This window comes from Mixophyes fleayi, chromosome 4 (genome assembly GCF_038048845.1).
Source record: "Mixophyes fleayi isolate aMixFle1 chromosome 4, aMixFle1.hap1, whole genome shotgun sequence".
Taxonomy (NCBI): Eukaryota; Metazoa; Chordata; class Amphibia; order Anura; family Limnodynastidae; genus Mixophyes; species Mixophyes fleayi.
The window spans coordinates 39,687,468-39,706,319 of record NC_134405.1 but is presented as its reverse complement, the minus strand read 5'-3'; the positions used below and the strand labels follow the sequence as shown (position 1 = coordinate 39,706,319).

At 42.8% G+C, this 18,852-nt stretch overlaps 1 protein-coding gene across 2 annotated transcripts in view; it reads right to left on the bottom strand.

The window, feature by feature from the left end:
* The window catches only part of MAST1 (microtubule associated serine/threonine kinase 1), a 63,745-nt gene that overhangs the window by 31,824 nt on the left and 13,069 nt on the right, over positions 1-18,852 (bottom strand). For both annotated transcript variants that reach the window (XM_075206683.1, XM_075206684.1), the window contains exon 2: positions 3,329-3,357. In XM_075206683.1, coding sequence (XP_075062784.1) covers positions 3,329-3,357 — 29 coding nt within the window. The remainder of the gene's footprint in view (positions 1-3,328; positions 3,358-18,852) is intronic.

Here is an 18,852-nt window from a genome sequence, read left to right as displayed (position 1 = left end):
GTCATCTCTACCTCAAGGTGTACCAAGCTCTGGATTCTCCATATTCAGCTTTGTATTACTCGTATTTGCTTCTTGAGCTCCTCAGATCTGTATTCCACATGTCCAACTCTAGACATTCTAAGTTCTATATCCCCCATGTCCAATTCTAGGACATGTTATGGTGCATATGACCATGTCTATCTCATCGTAACATTCTAAACACTGTACGTCACAAATCCTACTCTACTCTCCTCCAATACTACCTTTCTACAATACAATACATACAGGGGAGGGCTGGCATATTTGAGCCCGGGGGGCAAGACTCAACTCAGCAGCCTATTAGGAACATGTTAAAGGAAAAAAATGCAGATGGCCAAGTGACCCAGCCAAAGGTAGCCCACTAAGGGATCCGGCCCAGGGGGGTGCCAGTCCCATAGTGGGAGGTCCCAGTCTCCCCTGACTACATACCACATTCTAAATTCCAATACCTACTTAGAGGATCCTTATTAGAGGTTCTATCGGTTATAAAAAGGGTGAACTTTGCTATTATTATACTAGCGCTTTGCACTTTATTTATTACATACCATTTTCTAGCCCCAAGAGAGGGCATTTTATGGTTTATCCATAGCGCTTCACTAATGTATCTTATGCTTCCTACAAGATATATTCTATATCTCTGTAATTCCAATCAGAGGAAATCAATCCAATATCTATGCTAAATTAATAAGAGGATTTTTATTATTTTTTAAGTTTCCACTGTCCAAGGAAGGTGCAATTTTGTCTAGCGCTTTGTATCCTATTCACTATAATTTCTAGCCCTTAGAGTTATTAGTGAGGCAATGCAATTTATTTGCATTTTTAATCACTTTTTATACATACTTTTTTAACCATATTTCGCTCATTTCTTTCCATTAGTTCTTTTCTTTTTATGTTAATTTATTAAACGTTAGATACACTACTTTTTTCTTTCTCTCTTTCTATTCATATTTGATTTTTTTGTGTGGGGTGCACCCTTCAAGAGGGTATTTATTTATTTTGAATACTACTTATTTCAGGAATTATTGAAGGGTAGAGTTCATTAATTACACCCAGTGCGGTTTTTCTACCTTTTTCTACATTCTAAATTCTGTGTTCTCATGTCCAGCGGTAGGCATCATACGCCCTGTGTGCCCTATGTCCAACTGTAGACATGCTAAGTTCTGCATCACAATTTATAGGCCTAGACATGCTTTGCTTTGTAGCCTTGCTTTGTGTTCTATAGAGGTGTTAAGTTCTGTATTACCCATGACAAGCCCTAGAGCTGGACTTTCACAGTACACAGGTTAGACCTCAATGGCTGGTCATGGGTAATTCTTAGTTTCATAGATAATACAGAGTTTAGCATCTGGTCATGAGTAATACAGAGTTTACCACCTCTAGGGCTTGTCATGGATAATACAGAATTTATCATCTCTAGGACTGGTCATGAGTAACACAGCGTTTAGCACCTCTAGGTCTGGTCATGAGTAACACAGCGTTTAGCATCACTAGGGATGGTCATGAGTAACACAGCGTTTAGCATCACTAGGGCTGGTCATCAGTAACACAGCGTTTAGCATCACTAGGGATGGTCATGAGTAACACAGCGTTTAGCATCACTAGGGCTGGTCATCAGTAACACAGCGTTTAGCATCTCTAGGGATGGTCATGAGTAACACATTGTTTAGCATCTCTAGGGATGGTCATCAGTAACACAGCGTTTAGCACCTCTAGGGCTGGTCATGAGTAACACAGTGTTTAGCACCTCTAGGGCTGGTCATGAGTAACACAGCGTTTAGCATCTCTAGGGATGGTCATGAGTAACACAGCGTTTAGCATCTCTAGGGCTGGTCATGAGTAACACAGCGTTTAGCATCTCTAGGGCTGGTCATGAGTAACACAGCGTTTAGCATCACTAGGTCTGGTCATGAGTAGCACAGCGTTTAGCATCTCTAGAGCTGGTCATGAGTAACACAGCGTTTAGCACCTCTAGGTCTGGTCATGAGTAGCACAGCGTTTAGCATCTCTAGAGCTGGTCATGAGTAACACAGCGTTTAGCACCTCTAGGTCTGGTCATGAGTAGCACAGGGTTTAACAGCTCTAGGGCTGGTCATGAGTAACACAGCGTTTAGCACCTCTAGGTCTGGTCATGAGTAACACAGCGTTTAGCACCTCTAGGGCTGGTCATGAGTAACACAGCGTTTAGCACCTCTAGGGCTGGGCATGAGTAACACAGCGTTTAGCATCTCTAGGGATGGTCATGAGTAAAACAACATTTAGCATCTCTAGTTGCTGGTTATGGATAATACAGAGTTTAGCACCTGGAGGTACTACGCTCTATATTTGCCATTACTATTCATAGAGGTTCTAAGCTCTATATTCCCTATGTGCAGCTCTAGACATTCTAAATTCTGTATACCCTGCCTGCTCTAGATATGTTACGTTCTGTATCCCGATGTACAGCTCTAGACATTCTATGGTCTGTATTGTCTATGTCCCACTATTTACAAGCTATGTTCTCCTATTGACTGGCACTAGAGGTGCTGAGCTCTGTATTCCCCATATCTGACCTTAGACATCATGAAAATTGAATCCCCCTTATCCAAAAATAGAGGTGCTAAAATATGTATTCCCGACCTTTGTCTGTACAGGAGCTTAACTCTGTATTTCCCATGTCTAACCCTAGAGGAGCTAAAACTTCTACTCGTACTGACTGGCCCTAGCTGTGCCAAAGTCTATATTCCCTATGTTTGTCTCTAGAGGCACTAAATGCTGTTTTCCCATATTTGCCCCACTGTATCCTTCATATCCAGCGCTAGACAACCTAAGCTCTGTGTCCCCATGTCCAGCTAGATAGCCTAAGCTCTGTATCCCCATGTCCAGCTAAATAGCCTAAGCTCTGTTTCCCTCATTTACAGCTATATAACCTAAGCTCTGTATCTCCCATGTCCAGCTAGACAACTATCTTACTCTATGCTAAATTCAGTATCGCCATGCTTGCTATAGATAAACTAAGCTCTGTATTCCCCATGACCACACCTAGAGGTGCTAAGCTTTGTATCTATCATGTCCCGCTCTAGGTATTCTAAGCTCTGTATCAAAAAAAAGCAAAACTTTCTATCCCAATGTAATAACGGTGTTCCCCTTGTCCAGCCATAAGGGTGCTATAATCTGTCTTGTGTATGGCACTGGAATTTTATCTGTATTCCCATTGATAGATGGTTCACATGTCACTATCCTGCACCCAGCCATAGAGGACTCTGCCCTACTAAACATTGCCATCCTTTCCTCACCCACTTCCCCCGTGCCCACATGACCCCAGTGTACTCACCCGCTGCTCTTTCTTGGCAGTGGCAGATCCTTCTGAAACAAATGAAATAGATCAAGAGAAAGCCCAGCAACCTATAGGAATACATCTATAACCAATCATATCGCAATAACATCATCAGTAATTATAGCAAAATCATTTACAGACAATATGATATCAGTTTATAGGGGCAGTGTGACATCATCCATTCACAGCGCTAGTCATTTATGAAACGCAAAACAGCTGAGGCGCAAGTCCTCTTTGGTGCACCTCAATTTGCGCAGTTGCTGCAGGATTTCCATTAAAACGCGTGGGTTGACAGAACAAGCTGGCAGTCATTGTGGAGCAGCAGAAATTTGATTTGATTGTAAAGTTTTTCTGCCTCCCTGCAAACAAAGACAAACACTTATAGCTTGCAGAGGCGTTTCCTAAACGCAGAGAGTAGGCATCTTGAAGGACGCTGATGAACCAACCAGGCACATCTGTGGTCACCAAGCTTGGATTTACAACCTATACCTTGTCTGCCTGTAATAAAAACAGTCTGTGTATTCCCTCAACTTCATAATTAATTTAAGACATAAATGAGGCAAAACCAAGCAGTATTTTAGGAGAAATACAATTAGTGACTCTACAGGTGTCAAGGAACTACAACTCCAAGCATGCCTTCACAGTCAGAGTTTGTGGATCTATCTCGCTGTTGCTGCACTACAAGCCTCAGGGGTGGTAGATCTTGTGACGGCAGCATGAGAGCCGTGGGTAGCTGTGACAATACAATAAATATCACTGTTTACTTGCAATTCTAGAACATATATGGCATAAGGATGGTGGTACCAACCTGCACACGTGATGGCAGGGTAAATCACTCCTGCTGCTTCACCAGCCCCCTCTCCATATGCCACAGCCTTCCCACTAATCTTTGTACTAACTTCCATTAAATGTAACTAAATAACATAACGATAATAAATAGAGATGGGCGGGCTCGGTTACCCGAGATCCGAATCCTACCAAATTTAGCCTATCTGAGTAGCGAGCCGAGCAGGCTCGGTACTCTCCCGCCCATTCGGAATCGAAATCGAGGCAAAACGTCATCGCAACGTATTCGTATTTCTGAGCTCGGTTCTCGTGAGATTTGAAAAGCATAAATACCAGCCTCCACAGCAATCCATCGCCATTTGACAGAGGGAGAGAGCAGGGTTAGGTCACACTGGCTATATCAGCGCAGGGACAGATCAGTATTTGGACACATTATTGTTTCTATTCAATACCATTCTAATCTTAATACCAGTTGTTACAGCAGTAAGAGGAGAATAGAGGAGCGTTTTTGTTCAATTTCTGGCACTCCAAGTGCTTTTGGGGTGTTCCCCATTCTTTTGCATTAATTGTTCTGGCTGTCAAAAGTCAGATTTGTCAGCAGTATAAAAAACAATTTGTAGCACTCCAAGTGCTTTTGGGGTGTTCCCCATTCTTTTGCATTATTTTTTATGGCTGTCAAAAGTCAGATTTGTCAGCAGTCTAAAAAAAAATATTTAGCAGTCCAAGTGCTTTTGGGGTGTTTCCAATTCTTTTGCATTAATTGTTCTGGCTGTCAAAAGTCAGATTTGTCAGCAGTCTAAAAAAAAAATATTTAGCAGTCCAAGTGCTTTTGGGATGTTTCCAATTTTTTTTGCAATTAATTGTTCTGGCTGTCAAAAGTCAGATTTATCAGCAGTATAAAAAACAATTTGTAGCACTACAAGTGCTTTGGTCTCATTATAATGGATTCAAAGCAGTCCACATATGAGCATAATCAGCAACCAGGTTCTGTCACCAGTCCTGATGGTAGTGTTCCCAGTACGTCATCTGGGAAAGGCGATGTCAAACTACATAGTCTTTTGAAATCAGGCAAAAATAGCACACACCAAAAAAAAAAAATCTGTGTTGAAACAAAAAAGAAGTGTAACTGAGGAAAAGTTAACTACCGATAAAAAATAATTTGCCAACATGCCATTCTACACACGCAGTGGCAAAGAAAGAATGAGGTCTTCGCCTTTCTTTATTAGTTTCAGAGCCAAAAATGTTGCCGAGCCTACAAGTGGTGCACAACTACTGTTACGCGTCAAAGCCGAGCTGCAAGAAAACAGTAAGGCATTAGAGGATAATGTTTGTTCTGAATCAGAAATTACACCAATCCCTATGGAGAGTCCATCCAACAGTGGTATGTGTAATCATGGGCATTCTGTTAGTGTACCCATAAAGAGGGGCCCTTTCAGCAGTTCTGCTGATGTGTGCCTGAACATCCCGAGTGTAGCGGTGATACACAAATTGAGGATAACAATTTGGAACTAGAAGAGGATGAGGGGGAGATTTGTGTAGGCGACGAGGGCGCTAATGAGGATGTTGATGAGAATGAGGTTGTTTGTGTAAGTCCTGCACCAGTGGCAGCAGTTCTGGCACGTGACAAGAAAAAGGCCATTGTCATGCCTGGCCATAAAACAAAAAAATCCACCTCTTATGTGTGGAATTATTTCTACCCCAATCTAGACAACAATTGTATAGCCATTTGTAGTGTATGTCAAGCCACAGTCAGTCGAGGGAGTGACCTTAATCATCTTGAAACCTCGTCTATGTTACGCCATTTAACTAGAGTTCATGGCAAAGTGTTGGGAAAAGCTGAAAGTTCTTCCCAAAAAAATACCAGCACTCCATCATCAGCTAGGACCCTCTGGTCACCGACATCCCGACGGCTACAAAATACACCCACCACACCATCCTCATCAATATCCTCAGTAGCGCTCGGAGTTAGCCCTGCATCCCACTTATTAAGGCTGGATGACTCCTGCACTATAATTGATTCCTCTGAAGAACGTATTACTCCCACTGCTGCTGCTGTTGCTGCTGCTAGGGGTGAATCGTCAGCCCAGAGGCAGGCCAAGAAAATGAGCAGTCCTACATTTCAGCAATTAACTGTGAAACAATCATTTCCTAGGGGAAGCAAATATGACAGCAGTCACCCAGTCGCCAAGCGAATCACAGACGCCATGGCTGCCATGTTAGTGTTAATTGAGGTTTTGTGTCCGCGTTACAGAATTCCATCGCAACACCATTTTTCCCGTAAAGCTATTCCACAACTATACCAAAAAGTGTGTACAAATGTAGAGATTGCGCTGAAAAATGCCATTCTGCCCACTGTACACTTAACCACAGATATGTGGACAAGTGGAAGTGGGCAAACCAAAGACTATATGACTGTGACAGCCGACTGGGTTGGTCATTCACCTTCACCAGCAGCAGCAATTACACCACTATGTAACATTTGTCACAGGCAGGCCACTCTTTGTATCACCGGCTTCACTAACAGGCATACAGCTGACAATTTGTTACGCAAACTAAGAGATGTGATTGATACATAGCTTATCCCACTTGGACTCTCCCCAGGATATGTCATTTCTGATAACGCCAACAATATAGTGCGAGCATTACAGCTGGGTGATTTCCAGCACATTCCCTGTTTTGCTCACACCATCAACTTGGTGGTGCAGAGCTTCCTACGAAATAACCGTGAGGTGCAGGAGATGCTTTCGGTGGACCTGTAAAATTTCAGGCCATTTCAGGCATTCAGCCACAGCATGTAGGAGATTGCAGCATCTCCAAGAGCAGTTTAACTTGCCCTGCCACCAACTTAAGCAAGAGGTGGTAACTAGGTGGAATTCCACCCTGTACATGCTTCAGAGGATGGAGGAACAGCGCAAAGCCATCCAAGCGTATTGCGCAAGCCATGACATTGGGAAAGGAGGGGGGATGTATTTCACTCTGGCACAGTGGGGAATACTTTCAATGCTGTGCAAGGTGCTGAAACCATTTGAAGTTGTGACGTGTGAAGTGAGTGCAGACTCTGCTAGTTTGAGCCAAGTCATTCCTTTAATTAGACTATTGGAAAAGCAGCTTGAGAAACTGGAGGAGATGAAAGCAAGCAATTCAGCAAAGTATGTTGGCCTTGTCGATCAAGTACTTAATTCGCTTCACAATGATCCTCGAGTTATTAAGATCTTGAACTCGGATTAGTACGTTTTGGCCACTGTGCTTGATCCAAGGTTTAAGACCTACATTGAGTCTTTACTTGTAAATGAGCGAGATGTGAACTTTTGCAAGGAGCTATTGCTCAGCAAGTTGGACGCTGAACTGGGCCTCGGCTTGACGACGTGTCCTCCTTCACTTTCTCAAGCTGCTGCTGCTCGTAAAAAATTAAATTTCCCAAAAAGAAGCAGGGGGAAGACCAGAAAAATTTAACATCTGGGCTGGTTTGAAGGATTTTTCAAAAAAATGTGTCACCTTGCCCATAACTCCATCCAATATGAGTATAAACATGCAAAGGATGGTGGAGGATTATTTTCAAGAGGTAATTGATATGGAAATGTCAGACAGTCCTTTTCCTTACTGGGAGGAAAAGCAGACCATTTGGAAACCCACGTACAAACTTGCTTTGCAATATCTTAGATGCCCACCCTCCAGTGTGTACTCTGAACGAGTGTTCAGCACAGCCGGGAACTTAGTCAGTGATCGCCGTAGAAGGTTACTTCCCAAAAATGTGGAGAAAATGATGTTTATAAAAATGAATTACATCTTCCACGAGGAAGGCCTTCACCATCCAAGACATCCAAGCACTGACTGTTCTCTAATGGTGGATTCAAGCGGCGATGAATTGATAGTCTGTTATGATGACGTACACACTGATGAGGGTGAGGATGAAGCTCCAGATGATGACGATAACATCTTTTTAAAACTTTCTATTTAAGTCTAGGGTGCAATCTACCCCCAAAGAGGAAAGGGACTTGGGGCATTTCCATATTACGTACCATCTTGAAAGGTTGCTGTTTTAGCAATTTCTCATTATGGGTAGGGTGTCATACACAGACTGACCCCAAACTGCCTTTGTCCATTTCAATTAATATTGTAGAGTCTATAATGGCTGATTTTTTTTGTATTTTCTACAAGTGGAGGGGGGCCTATAGAGACAGAAACCAAACTGCCTTTGTCCATTTCTTTACATATTTAACTATAAGTGTAGGGTGTAATATACACCTATAGACGATGGCTGCATCGCCAATATGCATAGATGGAGAGGAAGACAGTCTGGTTTGTGTGTAGAATTAATAAAGGCCTACCAGGAATTAAACTGTTTTTTTTTTATAATTTATTAGCTTTACAATTACATTACTTATCCAAGAAACAGGTGGAGCACTAAATTTGGTTATTTTAGGCCCAAAAACAACAAAATAGCAAAACAAAAAATAGCAAAACAAAACCAAACAAAACCAAAAGACGCAATGGCGGTTTTGCAAAACCAAAACACGACGGTAATCCATCATCATCATCATTTATTTATATAGCGCCAACATATTCCGTAGCGCTTTACAATTGGGGACAAACATAATAAACTAATAAACAAACTGGGTGAAACAGACAAAGAGGTGAGAGGGCCCTGCTCGCAAGCTTACAATCTATGGAATCCAGATCCAAAACCAAAACCAAAACACAGAGGTCAGTGAGCATCTCTAATAATAATAACCCCCGACCGATGTATACATGTATTAAAAAAAACCATAATAAAAATGTGTCTAATTGACTTTATTATAAAAACAAATATTGTACATAGGGGTCTATTTATTAAGCTAGTGCAGTGACAAGCTGCAATTATCTGGCATCTCTATGCCTGCTGACAATACAACAATAAACTCTTACCCCTCAATCCTACCGCCTCGTGTCATCTGTTAATCCTAAATTGTCCTTTGTTTCCCACATCCAGCCTGTACCCAAATCCTGTTACAGACATGGGAGAAACATTTCCAGGATGCAAACGTACCCAAGGGAGGGCTGGAAAATTTTAGCCCAGGGGGGCAAGTCTGAACTCAGCAGCCTATTTTAAAGGGAAAAAAATGCAGATGACCCAGTGAGCCGCTGGGGTAGATGCCCCCCAGCCCAGCCTGCCCCTGCACGTACCTCCCACAGGACTCAAAACCTTACTTCATGCACTCATAACCTCCTGCATTGCAGTCCGGTCCAAATTCTGATAATGCCATTCTGAGACGGGGATAATGGTACAGATATCACAGCGGATAAACATAGTTTAAGGAAAATATGGAGGAAACCAAAGGGAATCCATCGCTGGTGATACTTAACACCTGACTACAGGCCCTATCGACCTTGGTTTAAATAATGACAATGGAGGGACATCTCCAATAGCAAGTAAATGAGCCAAAAACTGCATGCAATTAACCTGTGGAGAGAGAAAAAAAAACATTTCCGTGACTTCTCTACTAGTACATTGGCCCACAAACCAGTCGCTAGTCTATCTTTGGTGTCCGCTGATTGACAGATATGTAAAACATTCTAATGGGTACTGGCCTTTGGGGTGTTGCTCAACAATGGCGCAGATAATTGATGTTTCAGCCAGAAAAACAGCTTTGAACGCCACTGAGATAGCACTAAAGTGTTAGAAGCCTTCTTGGATGGACGATTTTACATTTATTAAAATATGTCCATGATAGAGCATTTAATTAGCCTGTTTTACAGTGGGGGAATATTACAATGCAGAGTCCTGCAGGTGGCAGCACTGAGCATACTGCTGATTCAGGCCCGGTGTGCAGCAACACAAGGGGCATGAGCTCACCAGCTATACAGGCTATGTTGCTGATAGGGCATGCTGGGACTTGTAGTTCCATAGCAGTATACAGTATAATTAAGTATTAACATATACTACAATATAGTCGTCACTGCTTGTGGAGGAATTATGTTAAATCCTATCCAGATATTTATGAACCCACAATAACATGGTATCATATCCATGATGATAAGAAGCGTTGTATATGTCATTATATACAAATAGAAAGCTCTATGCACACTGCACTCTAATGCTAAATTCTGTAATAGTCCCTTATTCCCAAACCTCACTGCATTGGAGCTCAGTTACTACGGAGACAGAGACACCAGCATGTAAAAAAAAAAAAGCTGAGATACTCTGGAGAGAAAACGGGGACAAGCGCAGAGCCAAGAAAATGTGTTAATCATATCAGAATAATCTTCTGTAATTTGGACATGATGAGATACTGCATACGTGCCAACATGTGCTCCAGCTTTGTGAGAGGAAAACGACTAGTGATGTCATGATGATGATGTCACGGCAGTGTTGCTAAAAAGCATACACATACCTCAAAACCGTACTGATTTAGGTGGGACAGTCCCAATTAGAGGCTAGCCCATACTTGCCTACTCTCCCAGAGTTCCCGGGAGGATCCCGAATTTCGGGGAGTCCTCCCGGAAGAGTAGGCAAGCTCCCGTTTTCGTTGAAATTCGCGCCATTGAATGGCGGCGGCGGGGCTTAATCGCGTCATTAAGCCCTGACCCCGCTACTCAATGCTGTGAATTCCGGCATTTTATAGTGGGGGCAGGACGATGGTGATGCGATGAAGTCACCACGCCCCCTCCTACCCCCTGTCACATGACTTCTCCCCTGGATCTCCCGGGGGAGGATTTTAAAAGTCGGCATGTATGGGCAAGTCATTCCAATAGTCGGCACTCTTGCCTCCACTCCCGGAAAATTGGGAGGTATGACCCTGTTGTGAGTGGTAATTCAAGGCTCTTTTAGTGTAAAGCGCGTGGCACACCTTACATGGCCACGCCTGCGAACCCGTGTCCCAGTTTCCAGAAGGCCACTGTTGAGAGATAACCGTACGCACATTGGAGGCAGCCATTTTGCGACCTGAACCAATATTCACGTGAAACAGCCTATCGGTTCACTAATAATTAGTTGCCTTGTGCCTGGGTGATGGGATTCGTTTAAGGCTGGATATTGGTTTGGCCCACAAAAGAGCTGCGGTAGTTTTAGCAAATAGGGGGGAAAACACGAGTATAATCCCCTAAATTTTACTTGCTTAAAAGTAGGAGAAGAACAAAGTTTTTTTTTTCCCTTCAAATAGTCCTTAAAAAAAAACAAAAAACAGTTGCAATGAACATCAAAATATTTTATTTATACTTACAGGAGGGCATGAATTAAAAGCGGACATTTAGATAAAAAAAAAAAAAAAAAAGAGCATTATAGTATTTATGCTGTTGAAAAAAATAATGTAAAAAAAATAAGGTATTTTGCAGTGAGAACGTAGCCTATCAGTTATCTGGGAATGAATCATACTTGCCAACTCTCCCGGAATGTCAGGTAGACTCCCGCATTTTGTAATATTCCAACGTGTTCATCATCATCATCATGAAAGAAGAACACATTGCTCACCACACATCTAACAAAGCAGCAGGAACTATTTATTGAGACACAGGAGAGGACGGCGTCGGCAGTCACTTTCTCTTCACTAGTTGAGCAGGGTGATGTTCATAAAATTAGTTTTGCATCAGTTACGGAAGTGAATCTGAGTATCATCATCACCATTTATTTATATAGCGCCACTGATTCCGCAGCGCTCTACAGAGAACTCATTCACATCAGTCCCTGCCCCATTGGAGCTTACAAGTCTAAATTCCCTAATATACACACACACACACACACAGACAGGGACTAGGGTCAATTTTAGCAGCCAATTAACCTACTAGTATGTTTTTGCAGTGTAGGGGAAACCGGAGCACCCGAAGGAAACTCAAGCAAACACGGGGAGAACATACAAACTCCACACAGATAAGGCCATGGTAGGGAATTGAACGCATGACCCCAGCGCTGTGAGGTAGAAGTGCTAACCACTTAGCCACCAAGCTGCCATATGAGCTGGATCTGCGGAGACTAAATGGTGCGACAATGGTCAACAGACTTTAGCGATGCTGACAGAAACAAAATGGGTTGGTAATGCCAGGACCACCATGCCTGCTGTGGCATTACGAAAGAGGGAACAGATATTTTGTTGTGTGATACCAAAGTGGCAGATTTTACTATATGCCGCGTGAAAGCAAGTAGACGGGCTTGCCACGCCATTTATGACATCAAATGGGCAGGGCAAGCCATATATATTTGCGCTAATTTGGTCATCACACCTCTGCCTGCAGAGTGTTCCCTGAAGCCGATGGGGATTGATGACACAATGTGTGTCGTCAGAGCATGTCCCTATCCATCCTGCTCTCCCAGTAGTCCCAGAGATCTAACCCTAATCCGAGTGTCTCGCAGCCATTTTGGGAGAGAAGCCAACTATGGATCTATTACTTTGACCATAACAGTAAAAACATTAAAACAATCTCTTACAACCTTCATTGGTCAGTTCCAAATGTTTAAAATCTGGTGCCAGGTTATTATTTTGTCATGTGCGTGTAGGCTCTAATATTACCAGGAACCAGGTACATCAAAAAAGGATTAGGCACAAAATGAAAGCAGCCATTTTGTGGGGGTGAACCAATGACATAAACAGACTATCAACTCAGTAGGAACCGGTGACATGTCTGAGGTAATCTGTGTGTCACTTTGTCCCGAAGTGGCTGGGGCAGTGAAGTGACGGCGAAATTCAACGGAAATCATGCCATCATGGCTCCGCCCCCTGCTGCACGATAACGCAAATTGCGGTTATGGCCACGATGACGCAAAAGGCAACATCACTGTATTATCACACTCCTGCCACTCTGCAATTATGTGTTTGCCCCACCTACCACCCACAAACCCCATTATAAAACCCTGTCCACCTCTTTTCCTACTCTACTTTGCCTCTGGATGTTCCAGAATCAATGAAGTTAAATTAGGAAAATATGCCAGGGATTTCTTTTTATACTTTAATGATCAAACCAATTTTAAAATGTATGTTTCATTTAACGTGTAATTCTGAAGCTAATTAATGCCCTTGTAATTTTTAATTATGAGCCCAGAAAAACCTTTTGTAGAATAATCTGTGAATTCTAGTATTATGACTTTATGTCTCGTCAACATACGGTTCAAGTGAGCAGTAAATCACTCCAACCATGATGCACCTAATGCATTACAGCAGTACTAAGCAGTATCTGTCACTACCCAGTGATAACGTCACCAAGCTGCAAGCATTATGGTTACCAGCTGATGGCTGAATCCTGCACACACACACAACTAAAACCTGCAGAGAAGGTAACACAGAATGAAGTGTGAAGTGGGAGGAGCACAGCAGACAGACCTACGGCTGCACAGCAATGTCTGTTACCTAGGGCATCCGAACTAGACAATATTACTACACAGGAGTCTGTGTGTTCTAAACTATAGCTCACAAGTGCCATACTGTACCGGAAAACATGTGTTTGGGTTTAATACATTCTTGCTAACTTCGACCGTCTGGCAATCTCCCTGAAGCCGAACCACAGACAGAAACAGTGTTTGTATGTAAGTACACTCAGCAGTGCACAATTAGTGTACAGCTAACCTACAGGAGCTGTCCTGTACAGAAGATTTCAGAAGAGGAGCCAATCATAACACTTTTCATCCTGCAGAAGGATATAGTTGTCTGTTCATTGCCACGCTACCCAACATTTTTAAGTAAAATATTTGGACAATATTATTGCTAGCAATCCCCTGGATAACACACACACACACCTATATACTGTGTATGTATTTGATGTATATACTGGTATCATACTGGTCATCATCATCATTGTTTATTTCTACCGTGCCACAGAATACGTAGCTCCGGACATAATCATACAGATAAGAGAGACAATGGGTACAGATAAGCAGAATATCATGGATGCAATTAACAGAACAATGCACATGCCATAGAAAAACAAACATAAGACATGACAGGGACAAGCAAGGAAGACAGGGAATGGACAGACATGAGATATAGGATTCTAAAGGGAGGTGGTAATGAGAGACGGTAGGAAAGAATGGCACCATAGGCTTAATGGTGCGGAGGGCTGCAAGATGCTGAGGCCAGGTTGGTGTAGAGACCTGGATGATACAGAGACCTATTATTATTATTATTATTATTATTATTATTATTATTATTATTATTATCTTTGACTTATAAGGCGCCACAAAGGGTCCGCAGCACCGTACAGTACATATACAGAAAACAGAACCAAGACACAACATGATACACAAATATATACAAACACAGGTGACAGGGTAAAGCAAACCAGATTATATCTGACAGATAGTGAAAGGGATAGTAGAAATCAGCAAGAAGATTAATAAAACAGGGAAAACAGGGATAGCAAAGCAGGCCAAGAGGTACAGAGGGTGAAGGAACAGTAGAAGGAGCACACAAGGAAAGAGGGCCCTGCTCATGAGAGCTAACAACCTAAAGGGAAGGGGGAGACACATAAAGGGTGGTACTAACTAGGGGAGAGAGTCAGGACAAGAAAGTTGGAGGACTGATAGACCTAGGGCTAGATTTACTAAACTGCGGATTTGGAAAAGTGGAGATGTTGCCTATAACAACCAATCAGATTATAGTTATCATTTAATTAGTACATTCTACAAAATGACAGCTAGAATCTGATTGGTTACTATAGGCAACATCTCCACTTCTTCAAACCTGCAGTTTAGCAAATATACCCTCTAGTTGGGGCAGTGATGGTGCAGTGGCCTAGATGGTACACAGTCCTGGGAGGTCCTGATGGTGCAGAAACCTAGTTGGGGCAGAGACCAAAATGGAGCTGAAGGTGCAGGGACCTAGAGGGTGCAGAAAGTGCAAAGGGTAGAATCCATGGCGGTGTATAGGCCAAGATGGTGTCCAGGAGGGCCTCTGTACCACAGTGACCTCTAGTGCGGAGTCCTCCTAATGCATGCAGACTGCAGGCCCCCGAGCACGGAGCTCCGGGAAGACACTGGACGGGACATATATAAAGCATATGGCATCAGCGCTGTCTAGAGGTCTGCACTCATGTGCTGATCCTGAGTTGTGCGACCTGCACCTTTCACCAAATCCAATGCTTTATCAGCTTGGCTATCTTTTATGCACTGTAATCACATATTTGCCCCATCAGGCCATGTTGTACATTGTGTTGCCCTGGGATATGATACAGTTCTGTTGTGGTCTCTGTATCAGTATCAGGAGGCCAGCTCCGTGTCTTTCCCAAGGGAAATTAACCAGATGATATAAAAACAAGACTGAACAGCATGGCAGGAGACTTTTGGGAGGGGGGCAAGAATATATTTGGAATCTACAAGACAATTAATGAAAGTAACCTGGAAATGGACAAACCCTTTAAAAATGTTAATTTGCATGATTGCCCATTGATTAATAAAAAAGCAGGAAGATTTGTCTCTCATTCACCTGGGATGGCCCAGATAGCCGGTGGTTCACGTACGGGCATACTGAGGCGCACAGACAAGAACAATATCGACATTATTAGTGAATTAGTCACAACACAGACACCTCGTTTGGCTGCTCCCTGGTAAATTGAGCTGATCAAATAAAACAGAAACAAACAGAATTTGGCAGCAAGCGATATGTGTCTGCTGCCCAAAAATTAGGAAGGCACAGCACAGGCGGATTGTGTATCACAGGAGAGAGGTGAAGCTGATTAAATCCAGGATTCAGGAAAATGTGCTGACGTACAGTATATCATACTTGCCTCCTTTTAAAACCTCCCCGTTGGGAGATCCCGGAGGGAAGGTCAGGTGACAAGAGCAGTAGAGTGTGTCACCACAGCTCCGCCCCTACTATGAAATACCGAAATTTCAGCCATTGCATAGCGGGGGAGGCGGGTCTTGACAGCGTCATTAAGCCCCGCCTCCACTAAGACACGGAAGAATGCTTACTCTTACGGGAGTCTGGGATGACTACCTGAAATTCGTGGACTACCCTAAATTCGGGAGCCTCCCGGAAATTATGGGAGAGTAAGCAAGTATGATATATATCCTCATAAATCTTTCCTACACATGTCTCTCGACTGCCTCAATTTCAGGCCTCTATCCCGCTAACCCATATTTGCCAACTTTCCTGGAATGTCCAGGAGACTCCCGAAATTCACATAAGTGTCCCGGACTCTCGGGAGAGCAGGCAAGTAACACACATGCTGGAATTTACTTGCCAAAATGTCGTGATTCGCGCTGAATCGCGTCATTTTGTCCCCGCCCCAAGACAAAATGACGTTTTTGTTGCGTGGCTGGGGCTAAAATGACGCGATTGACTGCGCCCCAACCCATCCCGCCCACAAACCACACCCCCTGCCAGGGATCTCCCGGAATTCACTATTCAAAGATTGGCAAGTATGCGCTAACCCGATCGGGGCCTTGCACACCTGCCACTGGTGCGTTCAGCACTAAAGGGTAGTTTTTAGGGGAGGGCTGGTCATGCACCAGTGACACATAAAGGTAAGCACCAGACACACGTCCTGATTCCCTAAATTAAAACTTGCCAGGTATCCATACACACAGTGGTGGAAGCCATTTTATGGGCGGAACTAATACGAGAAGCCTATCAATGCCCTAGTAATAGCATGCCCCAGTGATGTCATTAGTTTCTAGTGAATTAATAGGCCAGATATTACTTTGGCCACATGATGACTTAACTAATGGGAGGAACACATTGGAGCATATAAGTGTCAGTGGGCGACAAGTAGCGTAGTGGCAGAAAAATAAAAGTTTCGTTTTCCTTCATATTTTGCATCGGGCGCTCTGCCATGAACACCAGAATCTTTCATTTATACTTAAAAGTGGGAAATAATTAAAACGTGCCGTTTAAATTTTTATGGCAATAAAAACTTGTGTTTAAAAATTTAAATATCAAAATGGGAAAGGCAAAAGTATTTTGGAAAGAAATTGTGTCGCGAAAATTTGTTTGATGTTATGAAAGGGACTTTTTTCACTATATGTTGCAATTGGTGGTATCCAATTATTCTAAAAATACTATCTGCCAACGTGTCTGACTGAGTCTCTTGTCTGGAATTCCATGGAGAATAGCACTTTTCGAAACATCATTTTGCACCTCACGTGACCCATGTACAATTCAACTGCCTTAGATTTACCAATACATGGTGCAGAAAGTATTCTAGTAATCGATATACATGCAGAGAGTGATAGACAGTACAATTCAGAGAGCATTCTAGTGACCCATATCCAATACAGAGAGCATTCTAGTGACCTATATACAATACAGAAAGCATTCTAGTTACCTATATACAATACAGAAAGCATTCTAGTGACCTATATACAATACAGGAAGCATTCTAGTGACATATATACAATACAGAAAGCATTCTAGGGACCCATATCCAATACAGAGAGCATTCTAGAGACCCATATACAATACAGAGAGCAATTTGGTGATCAATATACGATACAGGAGCAGTCTAGTGACCTATATACAATACAGAGAACATTCTAGTGACCCATATCCAATACAAAGAGCATTATAGAGACTCATACACAATACAGAGAGCAATCTGGTGATCAATATACGATACAGGAGCAGTCTAGTAAATATATAGAAAGCTGAGATCATCCAAGTGACTAACATACAATGCAGAACACATTACATAGACCAATATGCAATATTACAAGAAGCATTGTAGGGACCACTATACAATACAGTAAGAGTTTCAGTAGCCCATATACAATACAGAGACCGTTCTAGTGACCTCTATACAATACAGAGACCGTTCTAGTGACCCATATCCAATACAAAGAGCATTATAGAGACTCATACACAATACAGAGAGCAATCTGGTGATCAATATACGATACAGGAGCAGTCTAGTAAATATATAGAAAGCTGAGATCATCCAAGTGACTAACATACAATGCAGAACACATTACATAGACCAATATGCAATATTACAAGAAGCATTGTAGGGACCACTATACAATACAGTAAGAGTTTCAGTAGCCCATATACAATACAGAGACCGTTCTAGTGACCTCTATACAATACAGAGACCGTTCTAGTGAACTCTATACAATACAGAGAGACATCTAGTGAGAGATGTACAATAAAGAAAACCTCCTAGTCATCTCTATATAATACAGAGCATTACAGAGACCAATATAAAATGCAGAGATCATTCTAGGGACCCATATACAGGGCCAGACACAGGCATGGTTGAACCATCGGTCTGGTCCCTAAGAAAACAGGAAATGAGGGAAGCGAGACCATGTCTCCAGAAGCGCTGTGTGCAAATCTATTCACAGCATTTACACTCATTAGGAGACTGCAAGCTGGACACAAATGGTTTAGGGGGCAGGGCTTGACAAATCGTGTAATTTTGGCCCTGCCCCCGCGACATAATGACAGGAACGAGTCATTTTACAGCAACGGGCGGGGCCAAAATGACGCAAATGGCTCTAATATGGCCCACTTCACTAGGAAGTGGGCAGATGCAGGAGAATGCCCTACTCTCCCGGGTGTCCGGGAGATCTAGCCAGAATTCAGGAGTCTCCCGGACATTCCAGGAGTGTTGGCCCCACTTTATGTAAAGCCTGCCCCCCATGGCCCATATATTTATCTCCCTGACCTCAGGGCTGTGTCCCTCCTTGTCTCTCAGCTGCCCACCGTTACTTACTATATGCTTTTTGTCAGCTCTCTCCTGTGAGAGTGAATATCTGACAGTCACACTAGGCCTATTCAGCTGCTTGAGGAGGCTTTCATGTGGTACGGTTCACTGCCCAGTGACGTCATCATGCA